This window comes from Dipodomys spectabilis, unplaced genomic scaffold, assembly GCF_019054845.1.
Source record: "Dipodomys spectabilis isolate Male_0828 unplaced genomic scaffold, ASM1905484v1 ptg000009l, whole genome shotgun sequence".
Taxonomy (NCBI): domain Eukaryota; kingdom Metazoa; phylum Chordata; class Mammalia; order Rodentia; family Heteromyidae; genus Dipodomys; species Dipodomys spectabilis.
Genome location: NW_024870686.1, coordinates 15,900,864 through 15,919,406, shown reverse-complemented (window position 1 = coordinate 15,919,406; position 18,543 = coordinate 15,900,864). Strand labels below are relative to the sequence as shown.

Genomic DNA, 18,543 nt, shown 5'->3' with positions numbered 1-18,543 from the left:
ACTAATTGTGAATCGTGCTGTAATTTTTTTTTTTTTGGGTCCGGTCGTGGGGCCTGAACTCTGGGCCTGGGCATTGTCCCTCAGCTCTTCAGCTCAAGGCTAGCGCTCCACAACGCCACTTCTGGCTTTTTTTCTTTTTGCTTATGTGGTGCTGAGGAATCGAACCCAGGGCCTCAGGCATGCAAGGCAAGTGCTCTACCACTGAGCCACCTTCCCAGCCCTCGTGCTGTAATTTTAGATGAGCTTAGGGACCTCCTAGGTGGCCCAGGACGTTGTGACTTTTATACTTTGCATAATAAATCTGCAATGTTTCACCTACCATCTCTTTCCAGAGACAACTCTATCAGTCTTGAAACTTCTTTCTATCCTTTGAGAAACAGAGCAAGCATCCATGTCTCTCTATCACTTGGAGAGGGCTTCAGGGGTGGGACTCATGTTGTGCATAGATTGAAGTATGTGATGGATAAGCCATGTGGCTAAAGGTCTTGCCAGTCTCAGATTTTCTGATCTTTAGTTTCCGAGACTACAGGATGGAACTGTAAGCGGTGCTCTTCCATTAACTGATTGTGAAGCTCAAATAGATAAATAAATGTGTACTGAGGGCTTCCAATAGGGGCTGGTATGTGGCACATCTTTAAGAACTATGGGTAAGTGGCTGGGAAGGTGGCTCAGTGGTAGAGCGCATGCCTTGCATGCCAGAGGCCCTGGGTTCGATTCCTCAGCACCACATAAGCAAAAAGAAAAAAGCCAGAAGTGGCGCTGTGGCTCAAGTGGTAGAGTGCTAGCCTTGAGCTGAAGAGCTGAGGGACAGTGCCCAGGCCCAGAGTTCAAGCCCCATGACTGGACCCAAAAAAAAAAAAAAAAAAAGAACTATGGGTAAATACTGTCCCAGGAAACAATGATGCATTGAAAATACAGTAGGCATGTATGGACAGGAACTTTGATGGAAATCAGTACACTGACTTCTAGCCAAAACTCTGTAAGATAACTATTTGATGGTCTCCATAAACTGCATGCCCATGGCAATTTACAAAAATGTGGCTAACCTTGACTTTCGTTTCCACATGGAAGAGAACCATAGCCATGGTTCTGGATGAATGTGAGTAGATTGCAGCTGGGCCCTATTTGCTTGTCAACACAAAGCCCTCAGCTCCACTCATCATAGATTCAAATGTCGTAAGACTTTCTCTGGGCTGTGTGTGTACCTAATTTGGTCTCCTGCAACAGTGATTTCTGATCTGAATAGGATTCAGTATCTTTTCTGAAAATGGGAATTCAATGAATCTTAGATTTTACAAGGAAAATTAAAATCTGAGCAAGGCTTATAGTGACAAATGAAGGGAAATCCTGACATCTAGTGGTTATATTTAAGTACTACATACAAGCATTTGCAGTCTGAGGTGCCTGTGGAATCTTGCTTTTCATAGATTGTAACTTGAATTTTTTCATGTTCATTTAATTCCACAGATAATTAATTTTAATTTCCTGGAATAATTTGAAAATAATATAAATTTCAATGCTTAATTTTTAAAAATCTTACACTTATTATTTTGGTCATTTTTTAACTTTCTAAGATGTTGATACCTTTTATATTAAAATAATAAAGCACAATATTGTTTATCATTCTTCTCTGAAAGTAGTATCTAATTTGTTTTTTTCTTTTTTATTGTGAAAATACTTTATAGAGGGGTTACAATTATATGGACAAGGTAATGAGTGCATTTCTTATCAAGCATTGTTACCTCCTCCTTTGTTTCCCCTTCCCATCCCTTCCCATCTTCCCCCCCCCCACCTCCTCCCCACTCCCCCACCCTCTGCCAAAGTTGTAAAGGTCGTTTGTCGACATAACGTCTTGTACATCTCATTGTTGCAATGGATCCAGTTGTAACCCTATTTAAACAATTTGTTTTTTCCCTTCCTCTCCACAAAGTATACCAACATCAAATACAGTGAAAGTAGGGGTTATACCATGGGAGAGGGACATACAAAGCAACAAAGAAATTATCTTAGAAATATGTTAGAAACAATCGCAAGAAAGAAAAAAAACATTTGAATATTTATCTCGGGGTTCATTTCACCTAACATCAACTTATCTGACCATTTCTGCTTGTCTCAGACATATACTAGCTATTGCAAATAAGGGAAACTATGGGACCTACGTTTCTTTGGGCCTGGCTTACTTCACTTAATATAATTTTTTCCAAGTCTTTCCATTTCCTAACAAATGGGACAATGTCATTCTTTCTGATGGAGGCATAGAATTCCATTGTGTATATATACCACATTTTCTTGATCTATTCATCTACTGAGGGCCATCTGGGTTGGTTCCATATCATAGCTATGGTAAATAATGCTGCAATAAACATACTTGTGCTGGTAGCTTTAGTATGGTCTTGTTTGTGATCATTTGGGTAGATGCCCAAAAGTGGGATTGCTGGGTCATAGGGGAGCTCTATGTGGATTCTTTGGAGGAACCTCCATACTACTTTCCAAAGTGGTTGAACAAGTTTACACTCCCACCAACAATGCAGTAGGGTTCCCTTCTGTCCACATTCCCTCCAGCATCTGTTGTTATTAGAGTTCTTGATTATAGCCATTCTGACTGGGGTGAGGTGGTATGTCAATGTTGTTTTGATTTGCATTTCTTTTATGGCTAGGGAGGTTGAGCATTTCTTCATGTGTCTATTGGCCATCCTTCTTTCCTCTTCAGAGAAGTTTCTCTTTAAGTCTTTAGCCCACTTATTTATTGGGCAGTTGTTTCTTTGAGGATTTGTTTTTGGGGGATTTAATTTTTTGAGTTCCAGGTATATTTTAGATACGAGACCCTTGTCTGTTGTATGGCTAGTGAAGATCTTCTCCCAATCTGTGGGCTTTCTATTGATCTTGCTAGCTATGTCCTTTGCCATGCAGAAGCTCTGCAACTTCATGCAATCCCATTTGTCCAACCTTTCTTTGATTTGTTGTGTTTCTGGGTCTCTTTTAAGAAAATTTCTGCCTGTGCCAAGGAGACCTAGGGTTCCTCCTATTCCATCCTGTAATGTTTTCAGTGTCTGCTTTGACTCCGAGATCTTGGATCCATTTGGAGTTGATTCTGGTGCAGTGAAATACATAAGGAGCTAGCTTTAGTTTTCTACAAGTTTTCTACCAATTTTGCCAGCACCATTTACTGAAGAGGCTGTCTTTCTTCCATTCTATATTTTTAGCTCCCTTATCGAAGAGTAGATGGCTATAGGTCTGTAGGTTAATTTCTGGATTTTGAAGTCTATTCCATTGTTCCTAAGGTCTGTTCTTGTGCCAGTACCAAGCTGTTTTGATTACTATGGCTTTGTAGTAGAATTTGAAATTTGGTATTGATATTCCCCCAGCACTGTTCTTTCTGTTGAGGATCATCTTAGCTATTCGGGGTCTTTTATTGTTCCATATGAATTTTTGGATTGCCTCTTCTATTTCCTTGAAGAATGAGGTTGGAATATTGATAGGTATCACATTGAATTTGTAGGTAGCCTTGGGAAGTATTGCCATTTTCACAGTGTTGATCCTTCCAATCCTTCCATGGGAGGTTTTGCCACTTTCTAAGTTCTGTTTTGATTTCCTTTTTCAGGTTTTTAAAGTTTTCATCATAGAGGTCTTTCAGTTCTTTGGTTAAATTAATTCCTAGGTCTTTTATTTTTTGTGGGGCTATGGAGTTAATGGAGTTGCTTTCCTTATTTCAGCTACACTTTTCTCATTGTTGGCATACAGAAAAGCCATTGATTTTTGAGGGTTAATTTTATACCCTGTGAAAGTAGTATCTAATTTGGAAGATGATTTTTGTATGTACAGCAGAGACAGTTCTGAGTATTTCTTAGTGGCGAGCTCTTGACTACATGTAAAGACTTTGCTTTTAATCTCTACCACAGATTTTTTTTTAAATATAAAAGAAGGCAGCGCAAATAGAGTTTTTAAAAATTTAGAGTAGTTTTATATTGAAAGAAAATTCCTGTTTTTTAAACATCTATTAGTATCCTGGTACTTGTCACAACTAATGAATAAACACTAAGATATTACTATTAACTAAATCCACTTTTCTTTTCTGATTTCATTGGAGTATTAGATACTAGGTTTCTCAAGAAACACATTTCCAGTCGTATGTGTGTATGCATGTAAATATGCAAAGACAGACACACACACATTCCCAGAAAGCAGGGATTCCTCTCCTAGGGCAGGGGCGGCTGGAATTTCAGGCTACCCACAAGAGGCCTGTCACTGAGTTTGTTTATCGTTTGTGTATTGCTGTTTGTTTGTTTTAAAGTCCATTGGCTCCTCCCCAAACCTAGAATCCTTGGGTGAGGATTGAGAGTGTAGGTGAAATCCTTGTGGACTTGGCTGCCTTTCGCTTGAACAATAAAATACTTCTTCAAAGAAGCAAGACGGGGTGGGGTGGGGGTGGGGGGACACCAGCGCCCCGGGGAGGGGGTCTGACTCCTGCGCTCTGGAGGCTCCCACGGGGCGGTGGGTGGACCCCGCGAGGCCCAGCGGCCCGTGGCTCCAGCTCTGGTCACTGGGTCGGGAAATCCAGCCCGAGGCGGGAAGAAGGGGGCCGCGGGTGCCAGAGCCGGTGGCGGGGCGGGGAGGGCGGGCAGGATTAGGCGGAGGGGTGGGGGGGACCCCGCTGGGCAGCTGGACCCCGGAGAAGGGTGCGGCTTGCTGGGAAGAGGCGGGGGACGCTGGCAGAGAGGCCGGGAGAAACCAGAATCAGCCGAGCCACGCGTCTGGCCTAGGAAGGGGGTGCAGGGCGCCCCGAGAGCGTCTGCGCCCCTGGGCCTTGCCGATCGGGCACAGCGCGGCTCGGCCCGGGCGCCCGGGCACCCCCTGGCTGCACGTGGCCGGGCGGTGGCTCTAGGGGCGCAGGGCTGGGCCGGCGGGGGGCCGAGGCCCCGGGGGCGCGGGGGGCGCACAGCGGCCCGCAGCCTGCGTGGAGTCCGCCTGGGAAACCAGCCCGCGGCGCCCAGGCCTCGGGGTGCGGGGCCCGGCGTGGGGGGCGCGAGCCAAGGCCTCGGGCTGATCGTGATCGGGTAAGTGCTGCGGGGGAGAAGGGGGGTGGCCGCGGGGCGCAGTCGGTGCCGTGCGGGATTTGGTTTCCCCCCCCCCGGCGGGCGGAGTCTGCCCGCTCGGTGCTCTGGGCTCGGTGTCTCCCGGATCCACTCCCGACGCCGATGGCATCTGCACTTCCTCGCCAAGTCCTGCGGTCCCTAGGACCCGAGCTTTGGGTAACCGAGGACCTGGGCGTGTTCGAGACCCCGCTCTGGCCGGGCCGCGGCTGGGGTTGAAGTTCTCCAGCTCCAGCGCAGCGTGGTAGATAGAGATGGTGGCCAGTGAAGGCACAAGTGTGTGTAAACGCACTCGTTGGAATGGGGAGATCCGGGGGAGAACCCAAGCAGTGTAATTCCGTAGAAAGGCCCTGATCATAGCTTCCCCCCCCCCCCCCCAGGAAATAGCTACTTGAACTGGGTTCAGTGGGGTCAAAGGAAGAGAAATGGGGGAGGATGCAGTTGCGGGGGGCTGGGAGGGATGGGTGAGACGTGAAAGGGTGACCTTGATCAAGACGCATGGTATTCATAAACTGTTTTGTCCTATGTACAACGACTTAAAAAGCTTTTTGTTTTTGTTTTTCCCAAGAAGCAACCTTAGCAAAATGAATCAGCAGGAAGTGGGCCCTGGAAAGGGGCGGGACGGGGTCAAGGGGAGCAGAGGAGACAAATGAAGAGAAGAAGAGGGAAAGCGGCAAGAATCCAATGGCGCTGGGCACAGGTGGCTCACGCCTGTAATCCTAGCTACTCAGGAGGCTGAGGTCTGAGGATCGCAAGTGGAAGCCAGCCCAGGCAGGAAGGTCCTTGAGACTCTTACCTCCTATAAACTATTTTCACAAAAAGCTGCTGTAGCTCAAGTGGTAGAATGCAAGCCTTGAGAAAAAGAAGCTCAGGGGCAGCACCCTGAGTATAAGCCCCAGGACCAGCACCAAAATCAATCAATCAATCAATCAATCCAATGTATACCCTGCAAAATTAAGAAAAGTGAGGGAAGAGTTGGGTAGAGGAGGAAGGGATGCAATATATTGAAAGGGGTAACATTGATCAAGATATGTTGTATTCATCAACTGCTTTGTTAAATGGCAATTCTTTGTGCAACTACTTAAAGATAATAATAAAAATGGGAGGTTAGAGAGGGGGGAGAAATGCAGCCTAACAAAGAGATGGAGTAGGGATGTAGCGCAGTGGTAGATCACTTGCCCAGCATTCACAAGACCCTAGCTTTCATCCTCAGCCCTGCAAACATAAACATAAACGTGACCAGACTTAGATCATTGGCTGAATGTTTGCCACAGTTTAGTCTCTCCAGGAACCCATATTCTTTGGTCTAATTTATTCTCAAGTTGAATGTAATATGTAGATTCTTTAAAACTGAGAGATACCCAAATCTCTCACGGATTTTTTTTTTTTTTTCCCTGACAGAATAGATAAGAGCAGTGTGCTGAACAACCTTCATTCCATATGTTCTATTTAAATCCCACCAATTTTAATGCTGTAAAAGTGCAAATAAAAAGGTACTACTTAAAAAAAGGGGGTTGGGGAACGTCTGGATTTCAGTCACTTGTGCAGATTGGAACTCAGCCTTAATTTTGGTGCATAACAAATTAGAACAGTGCAGTTACATGTCTGTGTCAATCTCCCCAATGGGAACCTATGTCCTGCTCCCAAATTAAATGTGTTTCCAAGTGATTTATTATCTTTAAATTTAAGCAATGTAGGAAGAAATTGTCACGTCTATGTATTACAAAACATCACCTTTCCAGACATTTTAATATGCTCAAGTTTGAAAATACCAGCCTGAAGTGGTGGTGCACACCTATAATCCCAGCTAGTGGGACAGCAGAGGCATGGAGGCTGAACAGTTAGAGGCCAGCCACAGCAAAGTCAGGGAGGTTTGGCACACTTCCTTACCATGTATGGAAGTGGACGACTTGAGTATTTATAGGGGATTAAAGACGTTCAACATGCTGCCTAGCAGATCCATGCTTGGTTATTGTACAGAGAAGCCTACGAACAGAAGCATACTACAACAGAACACAAAGGATATATTTTATGGGCTCTGTTTTGAATTCACCACCTTAGTACCTCTTGGTCTGTAACAAGTCAGTAGCCAGCATCCGAGTCTTTTTGGTGGCCTTGGAGGTCATTGAAATATAGTTCAAACCTCTTAGATCACATGTTTTACATTTGTCTATGAGTTCCAAGAAGTTCCACAAAACATGAGGAGGGGAGGAAGGGAGAAGATAATACTGGGAAAATGATGTGGAATGAGATCGTGTTGTAATGCATTTGCTTTTTGGAAATTCCTGGGAATACTGCCACTTTCCCTGAGGTCCTGTACCCCAACTTCCCCCTCTCCTGAATAGCCACTTGAGCCACTACAATAGAACGGTTGCTCAGCTACTCCATTTGGAAAATCAGGCATTAAGTACTCCTGATTCAAGACAAAACTAGACTGTTTCTAAATGTATGCCAGCATCATGGTATCTGGTTGGAAGTAAGGCAGATTGAAGGCTGTTCCCCATTTCATTGCCTTACCTTAAGTCAACACAAGTTTTATTTGAAAGGAAAATATGGTTCCTACTACAAAAACATTAGTTTTCTTTTAAGGACCAGGAAGGATTTTGACGGGAGGGAATTAAATGCTTTAAGAGGTTCATTGCCAGGACATTTTAAAGATTAACAGGAACTTGCTTCTTGGTTCAGTTTCATAGTTTACTTAAAGTTTAAGTATTTTTTTTCTGTTTTAATCCTACATTGATTTTTTTTTTTAATGTTTTGAAGCTGTCTTGAGCTGGGGGCCAGTGGCTCATGCCTGTAAGCCTTGCTATTCAGGAAGCTGAGACTTGAGTATTGTGGTTCAAAGTCAGGCACACAGAAAAGTCCCTGAGACTCTTATCTACAATTAACCTCCAGAAAACCGGAAGTGGTGTTGTGGTTCAAAGGGATAGAATGCTAGCCTTGGGCCAAAAAAAATCCCCACCAGGATAGCTTCCAGGCCTTATGTTCAAGTCCCATAACTGATCGCCCCCCCCTGCCCCCCCAAAAAACTCTCTTAAAACCCAGAATATACACCAGACAATGATGCTAAAGAAAAAAGAGTTAGACTTCATATTGACTTAAAAGAACGTGTTGCATTTAGCATTAATATGGGGTTCATTCTACACTGCAGTGTAGGTTGGGTTTTTCAAGGACAAGGGAGCTGGTCAAGGGACAAGCTGGTATCTAGCGCGTGACTGACTTGCCCAATCTTATGCCCTGGAGTAAGGCTGTGTCTGAATTCCTGCCAACTGCTCAGGGCAAGGTTTACTTCTCTTAATGTCAGAGAAACTTGTTACTTTAGCTAGTTAATAGAAAGGTACCTGAGGCACTGTTCTAACTAGCTATTGACAGCCTTGTTCCAAGAAAAGACAAGTCCAGGCTCCATGTGTTCATGTTCCATGTGTTCGGAGAAATAGGGCAGGGGAAGAGGAGGAACTTCATACAGAAAGCAGTGAATGTTGTTGGGCCTTGACTTAGGCTTTTGTTGTTTTGAAGAATTTACACTCTTTGTGAAAGCATTACAAAATAAGTATGGGCCAAGGGGAAAGGGATAGAAGAATGAAGCAAGGAAGGGGAAAGAATGCAGGCAAGAATTCATTGTATGTACCACAGAATTGAGAAATAGAAGGGAAGGGGGGGGGAGAGGGGGGATGAATATGTTGTAATGGTGACACAGATCAAGAAGCATTGTACACATAAATTGCTTTGTTAAAAGACAAAAAAAATTCAATACATAACCTAAAATTAAGATAGGGAAGGGGTGGGGAGGGACGAGTAGGTGAGAAGGTTGAAAGGGATAAAATCGATCAAGATGCACTGTAGTTATGAACTGCTTGGGTGAATGGCAAATCCTTTCTACAACTACTTAAAGATAATAAAAATAGCTGGGTGCTGGTGGCTCATGCCTGTTGTAATCCTAGCTACTCAGGAGGCAGGGATCTGAGGATCGAGGTTCAAAGCCAGCCCAGGGAAGGAAACTCCGTGAGACTCTTATCTCCAATAAACCATCAGAAAACTGGAAGTGACATTGTGCTAGCCTTGAGCTAAAGAGCTGAGGGACAGCGCCCAGAGTTGAAGCCCCACGACCACCACCATCACCACCACCACCCACAACAAAAGATGATAAAAAACATTCCAAAAAATAATTAGATGGGGTGGTGTGTAACTCATGTTGTAATTGGGAGTTACAGGTTAGGAGGACTGCAGTTCAAAACCAATGGGGGGGGGGGGGGAGGAGGAATGATAGTGAGTCCCATCTCAACTAACAAGTCAGGTGTGGCAGCTTGTATCCATACTCCCAGCTACATTTGACACAGAGGTAGGAAAGGCAAAGCGAAGTATATTCCAGCCTTGGCGGAACCATGAGACCTTCTGTCTGAAAATAACTAAGCTTAGATAGTAGAAGGCTTGCCTAGTAAGCATGAGGCCCTGAATTCAAATCCCAATGCCAACCCCCTCCCTGCAAAGCTATGAGAGTGTATAGGTTTTAATGAGTAAAGACAAATTATTTCTCCAGGAAGACATTTTATGTTTTAATTTTGTTCTGTAGAAGAGGACTGTCAGAAGGCCCTAGGAAACCCAGTGTGCTTTTGGAAAGCAAAGACTCTTTACCTGCAAACTTTACAAGGAATGTGCAGAAAGCCATTGATAAATACACCAGGTAAGAATTAACCTCTTAGACGCTGCTGATGACAAAATTCAACAATGTCCATATAAGCATAGGAAACAAAATCCGTGATTAGATCCTATGAGCTTTGAAGAGTAAAATGCAGGGGTTTTGTTGTGGTGGTGGTGTTGGTGGTGGTGATTGAACACCCTGAGCATTTTTGCTCAAGCTTAGCACTGTACCACTTTGAGCCATACATAGCTTCACGTCTGGTTTTTTGGTGGTTAGTTAGAATAAGAGTCTCACAGACTTTTCTTTCCTGGGCTGACTTTGAACCATGATCCTCAGATCTCACTCAGTCTCCTGAGTAGCTAGGATCACAGGTATGAGCCACTAGAGCCTGGGGCAGTTTCAGTTTTGACCCAGTAAAAATGACATATTGCAAATATATTTTAAATGTATAAAAGGTAAAATACATCTGTGCTATTTCTACATGGTATCTGTTTAATATTTAAACTATTTCAGCGGTCTTTAAAATGCATTGTCCTGTGGAATTCACAGATCTAATTAAGGAATGGTAGAAAATAAAGGCCTTGAGAAACACAGTCACTTGCTTGACTTACTGTGGAATTTCTTAGGGTAAAGTTTATTTCTGTTGCTTGTGTTCACACCCACAGTGAATCCTCCACATTCTCCTCCAGCGGGAGTCGCACACCTACAGAGGCCCACAACTCATGGCCGGGGTCTTCCACACAGAGTTCCACCGCTGGTCTGTCTACAGAGAGGAGCTCGGTTTATTCCTGGAGAGATGATGTATGTTATGTTTCAGAACACGGAATAATCCTGTGCTTGCAATGTGTACTGAATTGCATTCTTTATTATTTATTATTTTAGTGTAGTTACTTTTAGATAGAGTCTTGCTTTGTTGCCCAGGCTGACTTTGAACTCAGAATCCTTCTACCTCCATCTTCTAAGTGCTGGGAATACAGATGTGTGCCACCACATCTGGTTAAGAATTGCTTTCTTATCTTCAAAGAACCTTGTCATTCTTTTTAAAAGCATTGCCTACACTCATGCATCTCTCACTATTTACATGTTAAAATAGGAAAATACAGAGAAAAACATAAAGATCACTCATACTGTCAGAGACTCAGACTTTCTAGAGTCTTAGCTGTTGGAGGTTTGTTTTTCCTACTCCACAACTCAACCCCGACAATATTACATATAATTTCTTGTACAGTATCTATGGCTGGAAACCCAGTATAAAACCCTGGCAATTTCTTATTAAGAAGTCAAATAAAAGAATGATTTTGGAAAATTGAGGACAGTGAAACATCTCCATAACTGGAGGATTTCTCCCCGATGCTCTGAACTGAGTATTTCACTTTCATCTTTTAACCCTAGGGAACCCATGACCTGGAACCCTACCTTGCATCTTTGTGGTGGTGGGAATCTTAGCTGGGTAGTTTAGTTCCAGCTCCAGCTTTGCTGGGAACTCAGCTGCCTCTCCAGGCTCCGCCCAGTGGCAACCCCTTACCCCCCAGTGACCCTGTGCAACCTGGAATGTAGGTTTGGCAAAGTGCCATCTGCCTGTGGAAGAGCCTCCACTACACTTCTTGGGAGTTCTACTTCCTTGTTTGTCCTCTTTCTTTGCTTTCCATCCTCTGGCCTCCTCTTAAAACCTTCATATAACTGGGGATAATTTATTTCTGCTTTATTGATTAAAATAACTTTAGTGACCCTAGGTTCAGAAGTAATTTCTCTTCCTGTGGTATCATCAGAAGAAAAAATACCTTGTAATTTGTGTGTGTGTGTGTGTGTGTGTGTGTGTGTGTGTGTGTGTGTGTGTGTGTGTGTGTAAGAGAGAGAGAAACTGTTGCATTGGTTCATCTGAGTGAAAAGCCCACATTCTTTCCCTTGTTTGAACCCTCATGAGTATATTGTCTTTTCCAACATAAGCATCATTACTTGGAGAGCCTGGTGCTTCCTGTCATAACTAAATTTGCATTTCTGTTTCAGGAATTTGACAAAGTCAATGCACAGAAAGTGCAGCAGCTGTTCTGGGAGGTGGAGGAAATGTTATTTGAAGGGAAAGTGAGTCCCCAAACCCAGAATCTGCTGGCGGAGTGCAGCCAGTGGGCAGAAAGATCTCTCCATCTGAGGTAGGGGGCCGTGCCCAGAAATTCTCTGAAATGCCTTTGCTATTGATGGCTCCTTCCTGGAATTATTTGCTGAGTCAAAATATGTAGGCCGAGCATGGTTCTTTCTGATAAGTGACATCATTTGTTTTGGTGCCAGAGGGAGACATTAATACCTGCCAATATTCAAATGCCCTGTTATCTGTCAGGAACAAGTCTGACTAATCCTCAGAAAAGCTCGATATGAATAACGAACGCTGGAACATTAGAAGTGATTTTTACCTTCGCATTCTCTCTCCACGAGTGTCAGGCATCTGACCCTGGGCACAGGAAGGATTCTGGAGTGGGCAAGTGCTGATTTTCTGAATGATTAGATGTACTTCTCATCTCCTCGCCATGCTTCCTGGGGGGAAGCCCAACTTTCATATTTATAATATCAAAAATAGAGGGTATGGAGTGGGTGGGAGAAAAACTGCTTTCTTCACCCTGCCAACCCACAAAGGGAAACATTCTCTCCGTTCTTGGGAGTTCTTCTGCATTACAGTTCTGGAGAATGATCTAGAACATGAGTTTTCTGATTAGCTTGATGGTATAACTCACAAAATAAACGTTATAGATGTTCATGGTGACACATGCCTGTAATCCCAGCACCTGGGAGGACAGGGCAGGAGGATCATGGGCTTGGTTCCTTCCTGGGCTCTGGGCTACATGGGGTGACCTTATCTCAAAAACTAAAAAGAAAACAGAAAGCCTTGACCAAGTCGGTAGAAAATTTCCCCCTCATCCTTCATAATCTCCTACCATAAGGAATACAATGTGCTAATCGGATATTAATTATAGATGTGTATTTTTCTGGGGATGGTGTAGCCGGCAAATTGTCAGGAACATAGGCTTATTTCTGTCACCATTACCATATGTTTTACAATATAAATGAAGAAGGGAAATTGGGGAAAGGAAAGATGGCCAAGGCCATACCTATATGGGCTTTCAGTCATTAACATTCAGATATTACCAGTAGTGAGCATGTCTGTCGCGTGCCTTGCCTTAGGCATCTGCGTCCATCGTACATTAGCTCTAAGTTATTAATCACTGTGGTCAGATCATTAAGAGTCTGTTTTGTCTATGAAAAGCAAATGATCAGTAGCTGAGAGAGGCAGAGAACTGAGTTCTGACCCAGTCCAAAGTCAGAAAGACTACCCTGCCCACTCAAAGCCCACTCTGCTACCACCATGCTTCCACACGCGCAAATGGTAGCAAGTGACAAGGTGATTGCCCTCTCCTCTTTATATCACATCACGTGACAGGGTTCCCCTGTTTGATCAAAGGTAGGAGCAGCTTTGTGGTTTCTCCCTTTTACAGGGTGTTAGGAAGACAGCTCATACCTCCAACCGATGAGGGCTTCCGGCACTTCCAGAGGAGTGAGGCTGCTTCTGCCCACCACAGGCCTCTACCTGCTGCCCCTGAGCAGAGTGGCAATGTCAGAGAGTAAGTTTTTCCATGCCATTTTAACTGTTATTTTAATTATCCTTTGCATGTTGACCTCATCCAGTAGGCTTGCTTCCAACAGATACTCAAATTTCAATCTCAGCACAAGACAGGTATAGAGCATGTTTATTTATAAGATGCTTCTAGGGGCTGGGAAGGTGGCTCAGTGGTAGAGTGCTTGCCTTGCATGCATGAGGCCCTGGATTCGATTCCACACTACCACGTAAGCAGAAAAAGCTGGAAGTGGCGCTGTGGCTCAAGTGGTAGAGTGCTAGCCTTGAGCTGAAATGCTGAGGGACAGCGCCCAGGCTCAGAGTTGAAGCCCTATGACTGACAAAATGAAATAAGGTAAAATAAAAGGTAAGAAAAGAAAAGAAAAAAGATGCTTTTAGATCCTAGGTGATGATGGTGGTGATAATGATGATGATGTTGGTATGTGTGTGAAATAGAGGAGAGAAAGAGAGCAATAAATACAGAATATACTCACAGGCATATGGAGTTATTTTCAAAAGAAAACATGGCCTATGCAGTAGAAAAGAGAGCTTTTTTGTATCCCCTACCATTATTAACAGATTTTTGATAAATCTCTTTCTGCCTTCATACATATTCAGAATCATGCGGTGACATCTTTTTTTTTTTTCTCTTACTGCAGAGTAGATACAGACACATAGAATATTCCAAGGCTCTAAGAAGCCCTTAAAATTTATATCACATCTCTAGTAAGGGATATGAGTTTTGGCAAATGCGCCACTGAATGGTTTTACATTTGAGATGCTGTACTCTGTGGAGAGTTGGAAGGTTCACCACAATCAATCTAGCATTACACTGTTCTACAAACTCCCATGTAGACTCTGTTTTGTCCTCACAGGTTGTGCATCTCTGGCTGCCAAATAATCCCAGCTGCCTTCCCACCTTCTGCCCTGCCAGGCCCTGAGGGCACAGGGATTGCTGACCTCCACGCATGTCCATCCCTGGAAGAAGAAGTTTATAATGAGGATGGGAAGTTTGAAGAGTATTTTGCCTTTGATGGAAAAGACAAGTAAGTTGAATTTATTTGGTATTGGTTTCATAATATAGCATTTATTTGTTTGACATTTGTTTTATTATATGATCATTAATTCTTTGTGTATTCTTCACTTACTTAAATGATTTCTGTCCTTTGGTTTTTTTGGAGGGTCCAGGTCATGGGGTCTGAACTCTGGGCCTGGGTGCGCTCTACCACTTGAGCCACAGCACCACTTCTGGCTTTTTTCTTTTTGCTTATGTGGTGCTGAGGAATCGAACCCAGGGCCTCAGGCATGCAAGGCAAGCGCTCTACCACTGAGCCACCTTCCCAGCTCCTCAATTTCTGTCCTTTGGAAAGTAATAGATCCCTCAAAGGTTTTAGATTGCTGGAAGGAATCTAGCACAGGCCAGAAAAGGACTCATGTTAGGACTCCAGGCTCTAACACTAACAGTTTACCAATCAAAAGAACAGTAAATGCACTAAATGCATGTTTCATTCATGAATGAAAACCTACAAACACAGTATAGTAAAAATTTGTCTGAATCCAGGTACTGTGGCTCAAGCCTATAATATCAACTACTCACAAGGCTGAGATCTGCGGATCTCAGTTCAAAGTTAATCTGGGCAGGAAAGTTTCTGAGACTCTTATCTCCAATTGACTTACCAAAGAGCTGTAAATGGAGCTGTAGCTCGAAGTGGTAGAGCAATAGCCTTGAGCACAAAAGGTTAGGGACAGTGTCCAGGCCCTGAGTTCAAACCCCAGGACTGACACATACACACACACACACACACACATGCACACCCACCCACCCACCCACACACACAATCTCATGATTGAAAATTGATACAAAGTAATCAGGTTCTAAAATCAGGCCTAACAAATATAAGGAGATTGATTTCATATCAAACATCTTTTCTGACCACAATGACAAAAAAATAGAAATTGTTAGGAAGGAGGAAACTGGACAGTTAATCCATATATAGAAATTAAACATTGTTCTCCTATAGAAATAGTGGGCCAAACCAGGGTAAAAAAGAAAGCAGGAGAAGAGCTTAAGACAAAGGTAAATGAAAATACAAACTTAAGGGATACAATAGCCCTAAGAGGAGGAGAGTTTGTAGAAATAAATACCTGCATTAAAAAAGTAACCAAGATCTCATATAAGTAAACTAAACTTATACTTGATGGAATGAAATTCATAACAATAAACTAAGCCCAAAGTTAATAAAGGAATCATGGAGATTAGAGTCTCTAGTTAAAGACTAGAAAAAGAAAAATAGAACAGATCAATGAAGCTAAGAATTGCTTTGTAAATGAAGCTAAGGGTTGCTTTGTTTATTGTGCTTTCTCTCCTAGGTTTATTGAGGCATAATTAATAAATAACAACTTATATATTTAAAACAACCATGTGCTGCTGTGTTAAAAGTGTGTTGTGTATATTAATAAAAATAAATATGTAGATGCTTGCAAGACAGATGAAATAGACAGGTAGATAGATGATAGATAGATGGATGGATAGGTAGATCATTGTAGGTAGATTTATTTTAACTTTAACCATGAATATTTTAATCATTAAAATGGGTTTTCATCTTCAGTGGTGACGAACAGCTGGGACAAACATCAGTTCATCATGGCAGAAAGTGGAATAAACACGGGCTTCCTCCTGTGTCTCCGCATGACTGTATCAAAGATGCCGTGGCAGCAGAAGTGTTTGATCATGTCTGGAAAAATGTGGTAGAAATACTCCAAGAGCTGATTCGAAAAACTTGGGAAGCTACGGTCACAGGTACTTACCTGTTAAATTTAGCTTACTAAAAAGAACAAAAAGGGCATTATTGGTTTGAAAAGTGGGCTTTCTGCCTTTATTTTATATTATTCATTTTTGTTGATCATAGGATTTGATCTCAGGGCCTGGTCACTATCTCTGAGCTTTTTTTGCTTACCAAAGAAGCCACATTCCATTTCTAGTTTTTTTGGGTGGTATGGGAGAAAAAAAGTCTCATGGACTTATCTGCCTGGGCTGCCTTTGAACCATAATTCTCAATCTTAGCCTCATGCGTAGCTAGATTACAGGAGCGTGTCACCAGCACCTCGCTTCTACTTTTATTTATGGGTGATTTTTAAACATTTTTTTTTTTCAAAAAGGACATTCTTGTTTTGGTGTTCTCAAAATAATACACATGCATTCTATAAAAACAACAAAAAACAAATACACATAAAGAAAGTAGAAGACAGTTTTAATTGTGATTAAAACAACCTAGTTGACTAATTCTAATAATTAGATGTTACTTTTTTAATCACATGGCATTTCTTATGAAGAAAATATAAATATAACTAATTTAATGATTGCTTCAATTATCTTCAAAATATGAAATGCTCTCACATCGAGCATTAGAAATACTGATGTGGGGCATTAATGACTAATTTGATGTAGCAGTTGATAGAATTGGCAATAATAATCATGTGGATTTGAATACTGTTGTTTGTCCAGTCAAAGGGATTGGTTGGACTGTCATAAAATGAAGAGAATCTCTGCTGTGTAAAGTCAGTCCTTGCTCTGTTCCCTGTTTGTCTATTGGTCACTGAGCATCCCCATGAATTGACAATCCTGGGGAGGTGGGGAGGGAGGATAACTACTTGGTTCTCGACTGTAGAACTCTTTAATTAGAGGCCACCTGGGAACCTGTGATGACTGAGGAACAATCAAGGACAAATTTCATCTTTGGTAAGTGTCACTTTAGGCAATCTGATGTTGCTCAACAATTTTTTTGCTGACACAGAAGGAAAAAAGCAGAACGAAAAACTGAAAGTAGCTGAGAACAGAGCTTCCAATGTGTATATCTCCCGGGTCAGCACTGAGGTGGCCAGCGTCCCCCCGTCTAGAAGTTCTGAAACTCGTGGCATGTCACTAGCCTCTCATCTCCATCCTCCTCAGGTACCCCAATATCCACCCACCTCTCCTGCCTTTGACTTTTATATCTCTCTTCTCAAGTGGTAAAGAATGCTATTCGATTCAGTTCCCTTAAATCAAGATATTTGGGTGTTCTTCAATCAGTTAAAATGTCATATTTTGACTTACTTTATGCCACATAATGTAATTTCATATGCTATATAAGATGTGATAGTTAAACTTAAAATATAATTATTTTAGCTTATATAGTGACTTTGCGATGGTCGATAGAATTACCATGTTCTCTTTTCTCCTCCCCTGCTGTCCTATTCTTTATTAGTTGTACAAAAAAATTCATTGTGATTTTTCTGTACAGTTTTAGTAAGTTATTTTACGCTATTTGCATATATATATATATATATATTTGTACTTTGATCATATTTACCCCATCACTCTTATTGGTCCTCTTAAACAGTCTCCCTTCACACACAATCACTACATTCTTTTATTTTTTAATGTTTTAATAATTTTTATTGAGATTAAGTCATTACATAAATTTCACAAATTTCACAGTATTGTGGGATAGTGATACTTAAAGTCACAAGCACATTTAGCCTTCACAAGGCAAATTGTCATTATCATGGTCTATAAAGTTTGTGAATTCTATAAGCGTTGACAATACAACTATTTCTTCCCAAATGGTGAGATGTACATTTCTTTCCTTCTGCTTAGTGTCAGCTGTTCCCTCTTTCCCTCTCATTCCCTCCCTCCCACTGCTGCCCTTGAGTTGCTTAGTTCACTTTCATCAATGTCCAGTGCAGCTGATGGGCCTCTCTGCTGTATTTTTTCACCTGCTTCCTTCTGACTCTGTGCCTTCTTCCCAGCTTTTCTCAGATGTGCACATATGTATACCATACATTCTTAATGAACACTTAGACACTGCTTTGATACATGGGACTATTATATTTTGTGAGAGCAAATAAAACACTTTCTCTAAATTTCTAGCTACTTGTGAAGTTACGAATGGCCTCCTGTCTTTCCACCAAAGTGACAAAAATAATCAATTCATATGCATTGGATTCACTGAATAGTTATTGCTAATATGAAATGTACCATATTCAATATAGTTTGGAGATGTATAGATGAATGAAACACTGTGTCTGACCTAGTAAAACAAAATTTATAGCAGAAGGTCAGATGCAACACATTCTGTATTGTAAAACAAAGCATCGTGGAAGAATCAAGGCAAGAATGGTTCATCCTGATTGGACAGTGAGGACTGATCTACAGTGGAGGTGAAATCAGA

The 18,543-nt window shown here is 42.2% G+C and overlaps 1 protein-coding gene across 2 annotated transcripts in view; it reads left to right on the top strand.

The window, feature by feature from the left end:
* Positions 1–18,543, top strand: part of Fam149a (family with sequence similarity 149 member A) — a 41,471-nt gene that overhangs the window by 13,736 nt on the left and 9,192 nt on the right. Inside the window, exons 1-8 of one of the 2 annotated variants that reach the window (XM_042701595.1) lie at positions 4,700–5,054; positions 9,661–9,771; positions 10,395–10,530; positions 11,737–11,879; positions 13,215–13,340; positions 14,209–14,379; positions 15,943–16,133; positions 17,128–17,282. In XM_042701595.1, the coding sequence (XP_042557529.1) occupies positions 11,794–11,879; positions 13,215–13,340; positions 14,209–14,379; positions 15,943–16,133; positions 17,128–17,282 (729 nt within the window). In that variant the 5' untranslated portion in view covers positions 4,700–5,054; positions 9,661–9,771; positions 10,395–10,530; positions 11,737–11,793. Of the gene's footprint in view, positions 1–4,699; positions 5,055–9,660; positions 9,772–10,394; positions 10,531–11,736; positions 11,880–13,214; positions 13,341–14,208; positions 14,380–15,942; positions 16,134–17,127; positions 17,283–18,543 lie in introns of those variants that run through there. The other variant, XM_042701589.1, reaches the window with a different exon arrangement.